The 18056-nt window shown below is 32.8% G+C and overlaps 1 protein-coding gene across 5 annotated transcripts in view; it reads right to left on the bottom strand.

Annotated features, from left to right (window-relative positions):
• LOC145290459 (uncharacterized) overlaps window positions 1-18056 on the bottom strand; it is a 565155-nt gene that overhangs the window by 222060 nt on the left and 325039 nt on the right. For 3 of the 5 annotated variants that reach the window (XR_013869319.1, XM_080136489.1, XM_080136488.1), the window contains exon 2: window positions 12683-12715. The exons of 1 other annotated variant lie outside the window; for it this stretch is intronic. Coding sequence is in view for 3 of the 4 variants with exons in the window: in XM_080136489.1 (XP_079992615.1) it covers window positions 12683-12715 (33 nt within the window). In the remaining variant the exon portion in view is untranslated. Of the gene's footprint in view, window positions 1-12682; window positions 12716-12859; window positions 12977-18056 lie in introns of those variants that run through there. One more of the 5 variants, XM_080136490.1, reaches the window with a different exon arrangement.

The raw sequence follows: 18056 nt of genomic DNA on the forward strand, positions 1-18056 counted from the left end.
AGGTCTCAATATCCTATAGAATAGAGCTGTACATTTTAATAAAAAGAAATTATAGATTGCAGCTATGCTAAATACATTTATGGATAGATATAATCATCATTATCTAATAGCATATATATAGTTTATAGATGCTATTGGATATCCAACTAAGAGCTGCAACAGAGGCTAATTAATAAAACAGTAAGTTACAAATTTCTGTATTATATTGTTTGTAATTTTCTCATAAATCGATTCCATATATTTATATATGTATATATATATATATAAAATTTAATTTAATTTTTAGGAAAGTCGTTTTATTTTATGCTATTGTATTCTTTTATTTCAATAAAAAATCGATTACTAGTAAATAAGAAATAAAGTCACATAGAACCGATAAATGCACAAAAAGTGTTCATTCAATTTTAATAATGATAAATTTTAAATGTGCCTTTATATCAACTGGTTTGATTCGATTATAGATATCATTTTGTTTAAATTAATAATCGAAATCAAATGATTAAAGAAATTAATAAAATTTATATTATAATATGGAACGAAATGCATTACATTTTTTTTCTGCATTCACATCTTTATTTAAATCAACATCAAAATCAAATATTGCTTATTCTGGGACAAAAGGTAATTTTCTATCATGTTTTGTGGAAATCCGACCAGTCATCATATTTTCATGTCTTCAAAGCGTGTGGATCTAAAACAGTCCCTCCCCTTTTTTTTTAATATAATGCTTTACATTATTATTAAACTTTGTGCAATCTTTTAAACAGTGTTGGTTAGAAGGCAGTGCTGCGCTGTATGGTCCCCCTTTTCACATTCACAAATTGAGTCGGTTTTTATAGCTGTTAAGTTGTCTCTCTTTGGATTAAGATAAAAAGCTCTGTTCTTTGTTTTAAGTTCTTAGAGTAATCTCCCTTGTTTGTTGTTGTGGATTATTGACTGAAAAACAAAGATGGAGGTTTTGATAAACAACCGTATGTCTGTGATTTGAGTAATGTAAAGAGTGAATCAACAGTAGCAGCTTTCAATTCCTGTTCTCAGACAATTAGATTCAGTGCTTCCAAGCCAGGAGAGAGAACTTTAAAAGGGAAGATTCCTATGTCAATAGGGCGGGGGTCTTTCTTACTTTTTCCCCAAAAGCCTTGGTTTCATCCCGAGATGTTGTTAGGAGTGGGACATGACTGAGGAAAATTCTTGGGCCCATGTAGAAAATTGTTTTGGGATCTTTATTTGGCTTGCAACTTCGTGTCTGATATCTACAGGTACAGTAAGACGATGTAGGTGGCTCAGGTTTGTAGGTTTCAGACGAGTGATCAAGTGGAAGACGTTGTTCAGCACTGGATCAAGTTTATTGGCATGAGTAAATCATCTAACCATTGTAGCCAACAATATTGCCATTAAATGGAACTTGAGATATGTTAATTTTAAATTTTCATGAGAATTTGAGATCAGTTGTTTTTTTTTAGACTAACAGTGTATCCATAGTAAATCAAGTTTAACTTGGGCATCTGATTTCCACAGGAGTATATTTGAAAATCATTATAAAACACTAAGGGAAGTTGAATATGTCAAGTTCATGCTGAAAATTGTTGCATCAGTTAAGGTTTGATTAGTTGTTTCGTTTTACGGCATATCAACCATGTCTGGATTATTTAATGCCAAAATCAGTATCATGGAAAACAGTTTCTATTCTTTAAGTTGTTTATATCTTCAAATATTTATTCATTATGTTTGGTTTGGTTGTTTTGTTTTATGGATTCTCAACCCTTTTTGAGTCCAATTATTTTGACAAAATACTTGATTCTTCAAGTTCTTCAAATATTTATTCATTGTATTTGGTTGCTTTGTAGAGAAAATTTCTTTTGGGTTTTACAGAACATGATTGAGTTTTACAAAGAGAAAGAAAAAAAAAAACAATAACATTGATGTTTGATGCATTTAAATCAGGAAACTAATATCTTCAGTCAACTTGATCTACTGGTAGCACCGGGGTTACATTACTTAAACTTCCTGAATAAATAGAAAGTAATGAAAAGAATTTTTGGTTCCGCTGACATGGATATTGTTAATAGTGATCATTACTGATGTAGTCCAACTGAAGTCATAATATTTTGCAAAAACAGGAAGACGAATACATATATTCATCTGTATGCCCTCAAGAGTACCAATGACTTACAAGAGAAGAAATAACAGAGAACAAAGAAGTTCTATTTAATGTGGCATAAATGAATGCCAGAATTCTTATAGTTCGTTTACATAGGTCTTGGAATTTTTAATAGCTTCAAAGTGGGTCATGTATTATGGACAGTCTTTTGCTTTAATTCAAAAATCAAGTTTAGATGCAAGCCCAAGTCTGCCAATATCCTTTTTTTTTTTTTTTTTAGCTTGTTTATCGACTGGTGTTATTTCATTGTATACATCTTTTAAAACCGATAGAAATCCGAAAATACCAGTTTCTATAAACATACATAGAAAATAATGTGCTGAGGCCAAAGTTGGGAATTCCTTTAAAATTAGTAAAGCGTTAATTTAATTTGAGAGAGAGTTAAAAAACAAAAAACAAAAAAAAACGGGTCATGTTTTTTTTTTCTTTCTGGCAGGTGTTGACAGCTGGCAACGTTTTTTAACTCGACTACAGAGTTGTTTTTCATGATTTCTATGCATAGAAGGGTACGGCTTAATCACGTTGACACACTGGTTCTTGACTGATCACTGAAGTTAAGCAATGATGCACCTGGCCAGTACTAGATGGGTGACTATTTGAGAATACGAGGCATTGTATAGGATGATGGGAAAGCACTATTTTCAAAAGAAAAGTAAGACACCTCCTTCCCTCTGATGGACTATAGGAGACCCTTAGATAAAGTCGAGAACCCACATTAGCCGCCCGATCAGGGTAATATGAGGTTATGGAAAGCAGGTGACTGATGTTATGCTGAAGCAATCAGGAATAATTCTGTTCGTGATTTCGTATCTTGTGCTAGGCAGAAGATTCTTTTGGGAACAATGGTCAGAACACTCACCCAGTATGAGCATTGCTCGGACAGAACGAAACTGCAACCTACTGTCTGTATAGAGTTATAGCAATACATCAAACACTTTTGAGACACAGCGTGGATGAGTTTCTGAATGATGAGCAACAATGAATTTCTGAAATGCCTCAAAGGAAGATGGAGAGTCATAGCCACCAATGCCTGTACCACTTGAATGCATAGAACACAAGGAAAGGGAATTCATTGGCCTATACCCATTTAAATCATATTTATATCACGTTTTAACAATTTGAATTCTGCTATTAGTTTGATATGTTCAACATATATTAGTTTGATATGTTCAACAGATATAAATTATAATTAGAAAGTCGAAAGTGGACCTTGGGTATACTTTCAGCAGCCTCATAATTCTTGCTTTCCTTATCTTGCCCTTTACTAGTGATGTTTCTGAAAAAGGAGAAATAATTGCTGTTTTCTCGGTTGGAGGCTATCCATATAACATTGATTGAATAATTTTTGAACTTGAGGTGGTGTTCTTTTTTAGTTCCTTACATAAGGTGGCTTCATGCCTTTTCTAGAATGATTTCTATAAACAAAAATTATCTTCATGGGAGCGATTGAACAATTGCTACTTTTATGTTTGAAGACAAAATATTAGGTTTTTATGACATTAGCAGAATCTTAGAATTTTCATTTTTTTTCTATCCCCACCTCCTTAATAAAAAGAGAATTAATAAGCTTAATTGATCCAATACAGTTGAGTGGCTTTCATTTCTTTCTTCTTATGTTTTTAGAACTTTAAGAATCGTACAAATCAATATTTTCCTACCAATTACTAAACTTATTACCTTGAACACAGCTTGTGATTGACAGTTCAAACAACAATGTAATATGTGCTACAGCTTATATAAAAGTAGCTCCAACAAATCCTGAGATTATATATATATATATATATATATATATATATATATATATATATTATATATATAGGGAGATGATGTTTGATCAACACTGCTGGGGAACCATGATTTAATTTACTGTTTTATTTTGAAATCCCCCAAACAGTGTTTCATAGCAAACAACTGATGATCCCTAAAAACTTTTGACTATTGAGAGTTCACGAAAGCAAGTTGATTCAGCGATTGTAGGATATTAAATGACTTTCTGGCAATATAAGTTTCCAATGAAGGACTAAAACGTAAAAAAAAAAATGTATATGATTTTCAAGGTTAAAAAAGATTCCAAGACTATAAGTATATTGTAGAAGGTTATTGGTTATTAAAATAAAGAAAAGGTGGTAAAAGTATATATATATATATATATACTTTTACCACCTTTTCTTTATTGTAATAATCTTATAATAATACTTTATACAGTAAAACAATGCTTCAAGTAAACTACAATATTCTCTTATATTTGGATATATGACGAGGGTAAAACGAATTAACATATATCTAAGGAAACTGTTAAAACTCTAGAGGAAAACCTTCAGACTGTAGTGGAATGGGGCTAAGCTTATTTCCTTGAATAATTACAAGAAACCTTCTCAACTACTATGGCTAATTATACACTACCTGAAAGTACTTCCTTCACAGACAACATGAATAAGAAAAGATATATTGAAGCAATTTCTAGGGCTGCTGCAAGGAAGGTGGGCTCTCTCTACCGTGCTTAAAGATTACTTACACCTAAGAGTATCTTGTATCATTACAAGGCCATGGTTCGCCTATGCATGGAGTATTGTTGCCACATCTAGAATGGCGCATCTGCCACTAGTCTCTCACTCCTGGACAAGGTTAAAAAAAAAAATCACCAACCTAGTGGGTCCTGAACTGTCAACTAAACTTCAACCTCTACCCTATCGCCGAAATGTGGTATCGTTGTGCTTGTTTTACAAGTATTTCAATGGCAAGAGCTTTGACAGACTCTGAACACTAGTACCCTCTCAATGACAATCTCCCCGACAAACCTGACAAGCATAAAAATCCCACCTCTACTGCAAAGATCCCTAGATGCCGAATCCCTTTTTACTTTGGACTGCTGCACTTTGGAATTCTCTCCCGCACTTACATGCAGAAATTCAAATATAATGTGAATAGACATCTCGCTGCCCAACTCCCTAAATAGTATCCCTGCAAATCTGGTTCCATATATATATAATGGATATCCAGGAAACAATAATAAAGTGTTCTGTGAACAAAGTTTATTTCTAAGAACTTCCCACCTGAGGAACATATCACTACAAGATTGCCTCCTAACAGACCACAACATAAGTTTTCAAGTCCAATGTTAACAAATTCTTGTTGATATGTCCTATTAAATAATCAAATATCACCCAGTTTCCAACCATCATCTCCAATTCTCAGGGTACTGTATTACCGTCTACCTGACAAACTCATTAGCTATTATCCTCAAGTTCCCTTTTGGCCTTCATAAGCAGTGACTAATTAGTACAAAAAAATGAATAACTTTAGAAATTTAATAATTGAGAGTGTAAAAACTATTATCAAGTATATGTGCCTTGGAGTTTTTTTACACACATCATCAGACTTTTGAAGCGGTGCCAGAATAAAGTTAAATAAATAAATAGAAAAATATATACATATTTTTTTATTTATTCATAAGTGATCCTTATCTTTGAGTGGCCTCTGGGGCTTGGGAAGTAATGGCTCATTAATAAAAATAAGTCAAATGAATTTATTGTGATATAGTTCTATTTCAAAAGATATTGAACTCTTTATATGTACAAAGATCTATTGATTCGGTATGGTTTTAGAAATGATATCTGAACAACCATTTTAGAGATATTGATTTTCACGCTATTTCCCATGTGCCAGTATCGTTAGAAATTACAGCATACGTTCTTCATTGCTTCTCAACGTACCTACAACTTTTATAATTAAAGCGAATTGCTGTCTTATTTACAAATAGTACGAATACTTCAAATTAGCTACTGCTGATGGTTGCTATGATTTTGTTTGGCGAACAGAGAGTTACACATAGCGACATAAACAAACATTTTGCCACTACAAATTACACATATTTCCACCTAAAGAACTTTCTCTGCTTACACAAACCTTTCTTTTTGCAAATATTGTCAAACAAAACAAAACTTCAGTTTCATCTACGAATATTGGTTCTCAATTTACCTACAAATTATATAATAAAAAAACAGGTGTTGGTGTTGGTGTTATTCACTTAAATATATGTTGAATTAGAATACTCGTCTCAGGACAAATAAAATGAATTTCTCAAACAACCTCAAATAGTTTTGCATACATTTTATGTCCCTTATGAAGATTAAGGTCAAGATATAATCATACTAAACCTTACGCCTGGTATCCTCATTCCAATTTTCATAAAAATCCATTATATCATACGTACAGAAAAATGTCTAAAATTTAAGGCTTAAGTTTAAGGGGTGTTAAGCAGAAATTGAAATGCAAGGAATACTATTTAATTGATATCTAATGACTATGAATCAAATTCAATGCAAATCTGAAAAATATAAATTTTCTAAAATACTCTAGATAATCTGACATTTGGGAAATATTTATTAATGCATATTTTAAAAATTTTATTTAAATTTTTGTGAAGGGTTTCTTTTTATCTCTTTGCATTAAATTAAAATACAACCCACATTACGACCCTTTACACCTAGTAGCTGTGTCCCCAACAGTCATAATGACCGCTTCATTAGTTTAGGAGTGAATCCTGTGCATACAAATTTATAAACATATACAAATACGTAACTTTATATATAAATAGAGATTTATATAGGTAAATTACTGTCAAATGCAAAAAATAGTTGTTTAGGATTTCGAAATTGAAACAGGTACACAACACATATTAGAAACTATTGTGATGGGATTCATAATAAAAAAAGTCGATTTCTTCAACAAGTGTTGCGTTTGTACTATTTATGGGCAAACTTTAATACTAATCATTTTACCAAATATGACATAACTGGGTGATTGAGTCCTTCCTGACGCAATTCAGATTATGGTCAGATTATTATCTTCTCTACATGAGTGATCACAGAACACCGAAATGTTTCATGTATAGCCAGCTTGAAAGTGATTTGTGTAACGTGCTGAGACCATTGCCCTAATTTAAGCACCATTGGAAATGCAACCAACTATTTTAATATCTCAAACCCCAGAAACAAATTGTAATGAATAGGCAGCCACTTGACATCAACGACGTGAGAATTTTGCAAAGTAGATTTTGAAACAACTTCATCGATATCCCAGTGGCATTCACACTAGGTGGGTTGAATTGGATTCTTCCAAAGGAGGAAGTGTCAAGGTAATACTAAATTCACAAACGATCCCAAGCCACATGTATATCTCGGTCAGGGGAGACGATAACGTTAGGTTTTTTGCTGTTCTTGCAGGAGTCAGCCCTTCTACATACAGTGCCTAGTATGCCTAAATGGTCACCCATCTGGTACTTACCAGGCCGAACATTGCTTTTCTGCGATGATTTAACGTCCCAATAACTATGTCTTATATTTTCATTGATAAAAATCTTATATCAACACTCGTTCTTGCTTTACAGCACAAGTTTTAGGGACTGACTTGTTTGGTTAAAAGATCAGCCGCTTGTATGAAGATCCACTTGAGGCATAAACACAAGAACTGAATTTGGAGTTGTTGTGATCTCATATGGTGAAGATAATGAGAGATACAATCATATACCTTTTATAATAAACTGATTTTTTCACCTATTTCATTGACAACAGAAGCTGCATATGTGAATTCGTTTTGGTAGTGATTTCGGTTAATTCGTGATGCATACTTTTTTTGCAAAGAAGTGTTAATTTTCTTTGCTTTTAATAAGGTTTCCATTTTATCAACTTAACAGCTTTTCCTAACATAGTTATACAAGAAATTAGAATAATTTTCATTTGCTCGAATCAACTACAGCTGCTACTCATGTTAACTGAGAAATATTTTTCATAGGTAACATATCTTCATAACATCGTATTATTTCATATTTTTCGATCTTGCTATTGTCCGTTAGCTACTCTATATTTTCCACCTAAATACAGAACGCTCCCGTCACCTAGATTTTTTTTCTAAAAGCTGTTTTGATTATGTATTTGATTAGTTATTATTTTTTTGCATTCTTAATTAAAAGAACAATCAGCATACTCCTTTCCATTGTTACTTTTATTCATTCAATATGTCAAGCCATAAGATTTAGATACAAACAAAGAAACAAAATAAAATAAAATCCAGATCACACTTGATAAATTCGATACTTATTTAACATTTTTTCATTTCACAGTATCGATTTTCAAAGGCTTAAAATACTGCTTCATTTTATTTCAAAAGCATAGCTTTTTAATTCTTGGAATAACAGAATGACATTTTTAATTCTTGGAATAACAGAATGACATTTTTAATTCTTGGAATAACAGAATGACATTTTTGAAACAAACTTTGGAGTCAATGACACATTTTCTCACCAATGTTCGATTCTTACAATCTTATTTTATTTCTTTCTATATAACAATTTATTTTTTATTCCCAGCTTTATTCGCTAGTAAAATTTAACGACTGATTTTGCTAAAAATATTGGGCTTGAACGTGCCAGTTAATGCTATACGAAATCCTTTATATTCTCGGTATAAAAGAATACATTCCATGAATTTATGTTTAAATGTTTTCATGTCTGCCTAACAGTAGAAGTGACACAGCCGGTTACCATGGTGACGAAAATTGCTGCAAATTTTTATATGGCACTTAAAGATTCAGACACGAACATTACCGAGGGTATTACTTTTAGAAATAGACGTTTGCGAGTTGTGCCATCAGTTCAATAAATTATTTCTTTAAATAAATTTTGTACTTGGAAATAGCGACACCTGTCATGGAAGATGATCTTCGAGGCATTACAACCTAATTTAGGCGAGGGGGTGATTAAGACTGAAAGTAATTTTGGAGGGCTAATTTTTTTTTTTTTACCTTGAAATAATATTCTTTTCAGCTCCCTACATCAAGTGGCTTCATACCTTGCCTGGAGCGATTTCCATTAAAGCAAGTTTTTTTTTTTAATTGTTTATTCTGAACTTAATAAGGCTAGAGAGTTCAATCTATTCTACTAGTTTATTTAATAAATAATCGTGCAGAAAAATGAAGGTAGTTCTCTCTTCTTTTCCAACGTTATTAAACATAAATTATGTAGGGATTTCCTAGGATGAAGGATTTGTGTGCTGCACTCTTAATATCTCTATTACTACCCTTGAAACCTCAGAAACAAATTGTTAAGAGTGTAAATGAGAATAAAATGATTAAATTGACGTAATTTATAACCAACTTTTTTTAGTCACAATCAACCAATGCTTAGTTTTCACAATATAAAGCTATTGGCAGATGTTCGTCTTAACCGTTTTAAGTTCCTATTTACAATGTCTCCCCACGAGACAGAGTTAGACACCAGGGTGGTTTTTTATCGTGGAGAAAACGAACAAAAATTAAAAATTGTCTCAGTCTTGAAGGACGTCTCCTCCATTGAGAGAGAACAAGAAATTGAAGTGCAGCATCTGAAGAACAGATACTAGACTGTGATCTCGGCCCAAAGGTCTGTGTTTGTAGGTGTACATTGCATAATTGAAACGTTGGATTTTTTAACATTTAAATCTATGTTTCCCTGGCACACTTGAAATCGGACTTGTGATACCAATCTTAGAGTCAGATGTTTAATACATAACCCTATTTCACAAATGATTTAAAGATCTAAGCGTACCCTTTCCTGTATTGACAGGATACAAACTATCTTTGAAATTTAGTGGGTGAGGACCTTTCCGCTTCTCTACTTCCTCCTTTTTACAAAAGAGATATTGCGAGTCTGTCTCTGCTCTATCGTTACTTTTATGATAGGTGCTCGACTGAGCTTCAGGCCATGATACTCCCTCCTGTAAAATGTTTCAACAAATACTCGTACTCGTCTACCTACAACAACCGGCAACAATTTCCCTCACTCTCCATTTGTGCCTAAAACTAAGCGAAGATTCAATGAGCAGAGTTTCTTTCCTAGAACTGTATGTCTGTGGAACACAATACCATGTGGCTGCTTCACAGCTGACTATAACATAGTCATTTTCAAATCTAATGTAAGATTCTTGTTGAGCCATTCTCTTTAATAATCAAGTCATATCCAAGTTCCATCATTACTGACCATGTTGTGTCACTATCTACCTAGCACTTATTAACCTTTATCCTAGAGTGACCTCCAGGAATTGATAAGCGGTGACTCCCCACCTAAGTAAAAACAAAAGCTCATTATCAACCCAACTGTTGAAATGCAAAACGAAGTAAAAATCCAATCAAATCGGTTGTACTCACTTTTATTATAAATCATTTTATTTCTTAAATAACAGAAAAACTGTATATATAATCATAGGTAAATTCGTAGATTTATGTCTATCGGTATAACTTTTTTCCATCTCTGTTTTTCATAGCCTGTCTAAGTTAATTTGGTCTAAGGGAGTGGGCAGACAATATGGTCCATAAGAATGAAAAAAAGCTGATGGTGTGGCCCAATGGAGAGGGAGGAGAATAGATAGCATCATCCATTGGAAATGGAAGAAGGCACATACTATGGCCAAAATAGATGGCAGATAATATATCTTAAGAGAAAAGAGAACATAGAAGAATGCGACACAGGTAGAAGGGGGTTGGTTTGAGAAATGAAAGAGATTAGAAAAATTTACAGAAGCTTTTGTTATGGAAAACAATCACACGTTTATTTCCAACAACTAAATAAATACAAACCATAATTATTCGAGTTAGTGAAGCTCTATAAATATATGTAATTAAAAATATATATAACCAGGATTGTGGAGTCAGGGTTACAAGAATTGGAGGATTTCGGATCAGTTTTTGTTTCTTTTTAATCTGAATAATGAAAAACTTTAAAATATGTACTCACAGTTGAAGTTGGATATTTTGTGATGCTAGGAATCGGAGTCAGATCTTATACATTTCAACTCTGTAACCTTGGTTATAACCTTTGACCTGATATAGATGGGTATGTCAGTTTGTTCAAAATTAGCCTTTATTCTTGAGAGAATGTAAATCATTTTTTTTTTTATCTCCCTTTCACTTTTATTTCTTTCTCAGAATTTTAATTATTATTTAACCGAGGGGAAAATACACTGTACGCCTAAGAAAGAAGTTTTTTTTTTTTTAAATTGATAAGGTTTTACTCAATCTTCTGTAATGTCTGCCTCAGTGGCAAAAAATAAATAAATAAATAAAAAAACAAACAAACAGAATAATTCATGGAAGCTGAAAAATTGTATTTGCTAAACGATGCGGGATTCATTTTATTATTTTTTTTTGTTTTCTTGTGAGTTCCATGGGATTTTAATAATTCCCTTTTTAATGGACAACTGCTGAAAATAATTTAAATACTTTTCTTGGCTCTATGTTTTCTTTTCCTCCTGATCATTTTTTATTTCAAGTTTACTAAGTAAAATTTATGCACAGCGAATGTAAAGTTACAATTCTTCCAAAGAAACAATAATTTTCCTAATTTTTTGATTAAGTTGGATTATAAATATCCCAACTTGTTTTAGGTGGTACACTCTTCTCTTTACCAACTGCTAAATATCAAACTCACCCAACTATTAAGTATTATAGTCTCCTGTTTACTATACATTCATTTAATTATATTGTTACGTTGTAAATAAGAAATATCTACACCATAATGTCATAGCCATCTTTTATCATGTCATGATTTAGCAATCTGAGCAATAACAAATATACAAGATATTATTTGCTTCTTATCATTTATAGAGTCAGTTTTGCACAACATTTTGGCCGGTTTGGCTTCCAAATTTTATCAAGCAACCTCGGAAACCTCTCATGGAATTTGGAATTGACTTTATTTATAGTCATCACAATTTTTTTTCAATATTTGTGATATTTTCAAATTAATTTAAGTGTGTCCAGTATTTAAATGTAAACCTCAAGGAAATGTGCATATTCTAATCAATGCCTTGTCGTGTGGACATCTTATATAACATATAACGTACATGATTAGTTTAGTGATTAAAAAATATATTACGTCCATCATTAGTTTGGTGATTAAAAAATATATTACGTCCATCATTAGTTTAGTGATTAAAAAATATTATGTCCATCATTAGTTTGGTGATTAAAAATATATATTACGTCCATCATTAGTTTAGTGATTAAAAAATATATTACGTCCATCATTAGTTTGGTGATTAAAAAATATATTACGTCCATCATTAGTTTAGTGATTAAAAAATATATTACGTCCATCATTAGTTTAGTGATTAAAAAATATATTACGTCCATCATTAGTTTAGTGATTAAAAAATATATTACGTCCATCATTAGTTTAGGGATTAAAAAATATATTACGTCCATCATTAGTTTAGTGATTAAAAAATATATTACGTCCATCATTAGTTTAGTGATTAAAAAATACAATTTAATGTACATCAGTTTTCTGTTTAAAATTGCAGGTTTATTTGAAAAAAAAAAAACAAAAAAAACGCTTAGGTTAGTAAAACTCTTAAAGTGCACTGGTGTTAGAAAACTTTAAACCCTTATTAATAATAAGTTCTCTGATACAAGTAAAAATGTCCACGTTGTTGTCTGTAATCCAAACATGGACATTTTTGCTTGTTAAAAATGAATAAGAAAACTCACCAAAGACAGAATCTGAAGCATTTTTGTTTGCTCCTAAAAAGGTAAAAACGAGAATGATTTTGAAAATAAAAAATACTGACAAGCATTTATAACCTCCACATAAATCAAACAGAAAACGCCAAACTGTGCATGTAGATAGACATTTAAGACATTTCGATGAAATATGAATGATCTTACCGAGGTAGCGAGTCATCCAGCCACATTTATTAAGATCGCAAACCTTTCACTGAGAAAGCTATGCATCACCGGTCATGTGACTGATCTGGTAATCATAATGGCTCCTATCTGGTAGTTTGACATCACTGAAGCATTCAGTGTGGTCAACGACAGTAATACAGGATAGCATTTCAGAAACACAAAACAAAACAAAAAACAAAGGATAGGGATATTTACTTCAAATGTGTGTGTGTGTGTGTGTGTGTGTGTGTGTGTATCAATAAATATTTATATACAAGCAGTTCTGCCCGACTTTGCTCGGGCCCTGTGTACTGTTCATAACTTTATGTGCATATGTATATATTAAAAAGTGTGCATATGTATGGTAATGCCTTTCTATATAATAGGCTTTTTTAATTACCATAGAGAAAAGTTGGTAGAGACTGCAGAGATCAATTTTTTTTACTTTGACCTCAATTTTGACTCCTTAACATTTATTGTTTTGGGCTCAAATCAAATTAAAATGTTCGCCCCATGTCTAAGTAACATACATCTAAAATTTCAAGTGTTTAGACACAAAATTGGCAGAGGAGTTTGGTAGAGTCTTCAAAGTTCAAATTTGACCTCTTGCCAGCCAAATTTTCGCCCAAAAACTGAGTAGAATGCTTGTTGCATGTCTAAATACCCTTTATATAAAAATTTCAAATGTTTAGACCAAAAATTGGCTGAGTAATTTGGTAGAGACTGCAGAGGTAAATTTTTAAAAAACTTTGACCCCATTTATGACCCCTTAACATTTGTTTGGGACTCAAATCAAGTTATTAAGTTAGATCCATGTCCAAATAACCTACATCTAAAATTTCAAGTGTTTAGACACAAAATTGATGGAGGAGTTTGGTAGTTCTCAAAAGTCAAATCGTTGAACTTTGACCCCTTAACAGCCACATTTCTGTCCAAAAAAAGCAATTAAAAAGATTTTCACAAATCTCAATACCCCTTTTGCTAAATTTCGAGTCTGTAGACCGAAAATTGACAGAGTTATTTGGTAGGGAAGTGTACACACACCGACAGATATTTTCACTTTTATAGATATATAGATGTCACTTTTATAGATATATAGATGTCACTTTTATAGATATATAGATGTCACTTTTATAGATATATAGATGTGTGTGCATGTGACTAACGCTTTGCAATTACTCCTATCTGAAATAATGCTTTAATATAGGAACTGTTTGCAAGGTTGTTGCAAACTAAATCTGTCATATATATATTAGCTGAGCTACCTAGCGTTGCCTGGAGCAAAATTGTAACATATTTCTATTAAAACTTCTATTTTTCTCTCTTTCTCACTCCGTTGACCATTCCTCTCTCCGAGCATACAAACAATTCATTTTAATAGCTTCCTCAAGGAATGAGTTGGCTTAAGGAAATTAACTTCGTAATTTAAAAAAAAACATAATTACTTTGCTTTAGTTAGTACATAAATTGACCCTTCTCCGACAAAATATGCAGCAGTTTAAAGTAAAAAATATGTATTTTATCTAGATTTTATATACTATTATGCAATGCCAATGTACAAAATACTAACTCTATGGTTATTTATTTTGTTGTTTACATGTAACTGGACATACAAACATACACACAGATAACTGCCTCATTCATAGACAACTGTTCCGTTGTACCACGGCTCCTCATTGTGTTTAGATATGGTGAGTGTTTCAAGATGGTAAAATTAAAAGAAAATTACTGATGTTTCCAGTGCCATCGCAGGAATTGCCTAAACCTCTGACTGCCTTGGGAACTCTGGTTCCAAATAATTCATTAGGATTGACCCTCATAACCTATTATTAAAATAAAATACAAATAAAAAATAGTCTAACTGACAGAGTATCTTGTAATAATGCTTTGATATATTTAAAAAAAGGTGTACGAGTATCTCTTTAATTAGCATTGAAAAATGATATTTCAAAACAGAGTGTGACAGAACTGACTGACGAACAGAGCCTCCTGTAGAGATGCATGGATGCATAAAACACCTGGGAATTATTTGCCTTAAAATAGAGGATCAATTTCGATTATCGATATTGATGAAACGGAACAGATACATTCTTTTTGTCACAAAGATGCAGCTGTTTCTTATGACAAAGAAGCGCTTACTCTGGAAAGTGTCAGAAGTGTCAAGAAAAATGTAAAAAAGGAAATAAAAAAAACGTAAGAATTATTCAATGAACAAAATAACAATTTAAAAAAAAGAATATCTGAAAATGTTATCCCTATATATAATAATTTGATTGCAGAAATTCCCCTTTTGATTAAAAAACAGTAGGTTTACAACAGATGCCACATACAAATATATTATGCCCACACCATTAGACACTATCTTATGTAACCATAAAACGACATTATAGACATATTAATTCGTTATAATAAAACCCTACATTTAATGCTAGGAGTGACATCATCACTATCGCAAAGAGCTACACTGGAAGTAGCTGTTATTTTTCCTCTAAACAAAAAAAGTACTACTCCCACGCCTAGTGATGACCACATAAAAAATATACACAGTACAACTATATTAACTGCATCGTACACTGACAGACTTATAAGTATCTTTACACTTCCCTATTCGAAAATAATGATTTCTCCTTACTTACATTCCGGGTATTCTCATTGGCTGAAAACGTAAAAGTTTGTTATTCTGGATTACACATACTGATATTAAAAACGAACACTTCAAGTCTCCACCAACATGGCCTCTACATCTACGTAAATCAAGCTTTCTTAATGTTAAAGCAAATAAAAAATATTTCAGAACTCTCGTAATCATAACTATACGAAGTTAAACCCTGACATTTAACTACACACACATTATCGCCGCACATTGTTTGCAAAAAGAACTTTACTATCGTCACATTTTCGGGACGTTAAAGACGAATGTTTACATTACCTTTCCGTAACATTTACTTTTTCTTTTCCCAAAAAAGTTTTCATAATAAAACTTCGGAAATAAGTCGCTGATTTTCTTTCTTCACTGTTTGCAATATTATTATATGACTTAATGAACGCATCTTAGTGAACAAAACGAACTTTCATTTTTTTCTTTATGACTGCTTTCAGCATCCTAAATTATGCTGACAAAATGAATTAATATTAGTAAACAAGACGAACTTTCTTTTTGGAATCTTTGCTTTGGCCATCATATATTATGGCATGATAAATTGAGCAAAACTCTTCGCACTCAGGTCCTGGATATGCCCTTAAACTATATCCGATGGTGAGGCCCCAGCTTGCGGGCTTTGGGGAGTGTGGAGCCACCCTTTAATTACCATTGCTCTCAGGTCCACTCTGACCCAGACTGGTAGCACCTGTTGGGGCCCCACCTATGGGTTAAATAGAAACCGACTTAAACAAACAAATATACTCCATTATAAAATTGTTCTTCAAAAATCACTGGATTCAGCATTAAATAACCTGAAAAGGGTTGATATGCTGTAAAAAAAAAACCCAACCAACCAATGAATCTTCACACTCCCAGGATGGGGTGTCTATTCCAAGAGCCGTTCTTAATATGGAGATGTTGCGGGTGACCAGAGGAGTTGAAGGTGTCCGTTCTGAAAGCTGTTCGCACCATGAAGAGCTTAATCAAGAAAATCTGAGTTATATTTGGCAGATGCAAGTAGTTTTTGCCATATAAAGCCTGTATTATGTACTATCTATATCACTGGCGGCCAGATTAGTATGCACGGACAAAAATCAAATCTAATTATATCCGACCGACACTGCCCCCCCCCTAACTAACATCTTGGTTCATAGTATTGGCACTTGCTTTGGTTTTTTGTTGTTTTTGTTTCATGGCATATATCAACCCTTTTCAGGTTATTTAATGCCGAATCCAAAGATTTTGAAGAAAAATTTTTTAATAGAATATATTTGTTGTTTTCAAGTCAGTTTCTATTTAACCCATAGTTGGGACCCTAACAGGTACTACCACTCCGGGTCAGAGTGGACCTGGGAGCAATGGTAATTAAAGGGTGGCTCCACACCCCCCAGAACCCGCAAGCTGGGGTTTCACCACTGGATATAGTTTAAGGTCATATCCAGGACCTATTTGCACGTGGGGATCTTGACAGCAACTATCAAAGTTAAATATGTGGAAAATATTTTGACAGTCACCCCCAATTCCAAAATGGGGTGTCTATTCTGAAAGCTGTTTTTAACATGGGAATGTTGCCAGTGACCATTCCAAAAGCCTTTCTTAACATGAGGAGGTTGAGTGTTTGGCAACAACAACAACTGCACTTAAAATTTTCCTACAAGACGAAAGGGGTATGCTTCCACTAGACAACGCCGGTTAGCAAGTCCTGCTTGTTAGTAATAAAGATTTCATATATTTCTGTTTGAAATCGGAACTATATTATTACTTCTATTAATTATACGATCTTTTAAGGGCCAATACATATAGTTTATTAATTTCAATGTTATTATAATTCAAACATTGCTATACGATTGGTCATGAAATAGTTTTTGTTCTCTTGTCATGATACCATCTTCCCAGGTATTGCCTCCTTCTTTGGGGAGGATAGTGCAGTTTATAATGTTTATTCATCATAAAACTATCCGTCTAGGCATTATCGCTTTTATTGAAGGAAAGATAGTGTAGTATCTGTTTTGTGGTCATACCATCCTCTCCAACATTACATCCTTCTTTTTTGGAAAGCTAGTACAGTATCTGTCCTACTGCATGACCATACTCCTAGATATTGCCTCCTTCTTTGGGATATAATGTAGTATGTTTTTGCCTGAGACCATCCTCCCAGGCATTATTACTTGTTTTGGAAGAAGCAGTGTATTATATGTTCCTTTTCTTATGATAGCATCCACCCAGGCTAGCAAAATTATGCAACTGGAGGGAGCATACATTTCCTAGTAAAAACATTAAGAGTAATAACTCCTTTTGATAGCTTGCATGGTTCTAAGGTCTGGTGCTTATTCCTTTTCTTATAGCATTAACGTAATGGATGGCCTGAACCATCTAAATGACAGGACACTTGTCTGTTGCCAGTCATACTTCCCAGCAAAGTTGCTACTCATTGATACATCTGGGTGAAGTTCTTGGTATTCTCAAATGGTCACCCATCTATGTACTCACCAGGCTTTGTATTGTTTAAGATGCATCCATTCAAATAGGAAAATAAAATTGATAATACAAATTATT

Source organism: Euprymna scolopes, chromosome 2 (assembly GCF_053919585.1).
Source record: "Euprymna scolopes isolate OS-2025 chromosome 2, ASM5391958v1, whole genome shotgun sequence".
Classification (NCBI taxonomy): Eukaryota; Metazoa; Mollusca; class Cephalopoda; order Sepiida; family Sepiolidae; genus Euprymna; species Euprymna scolopes.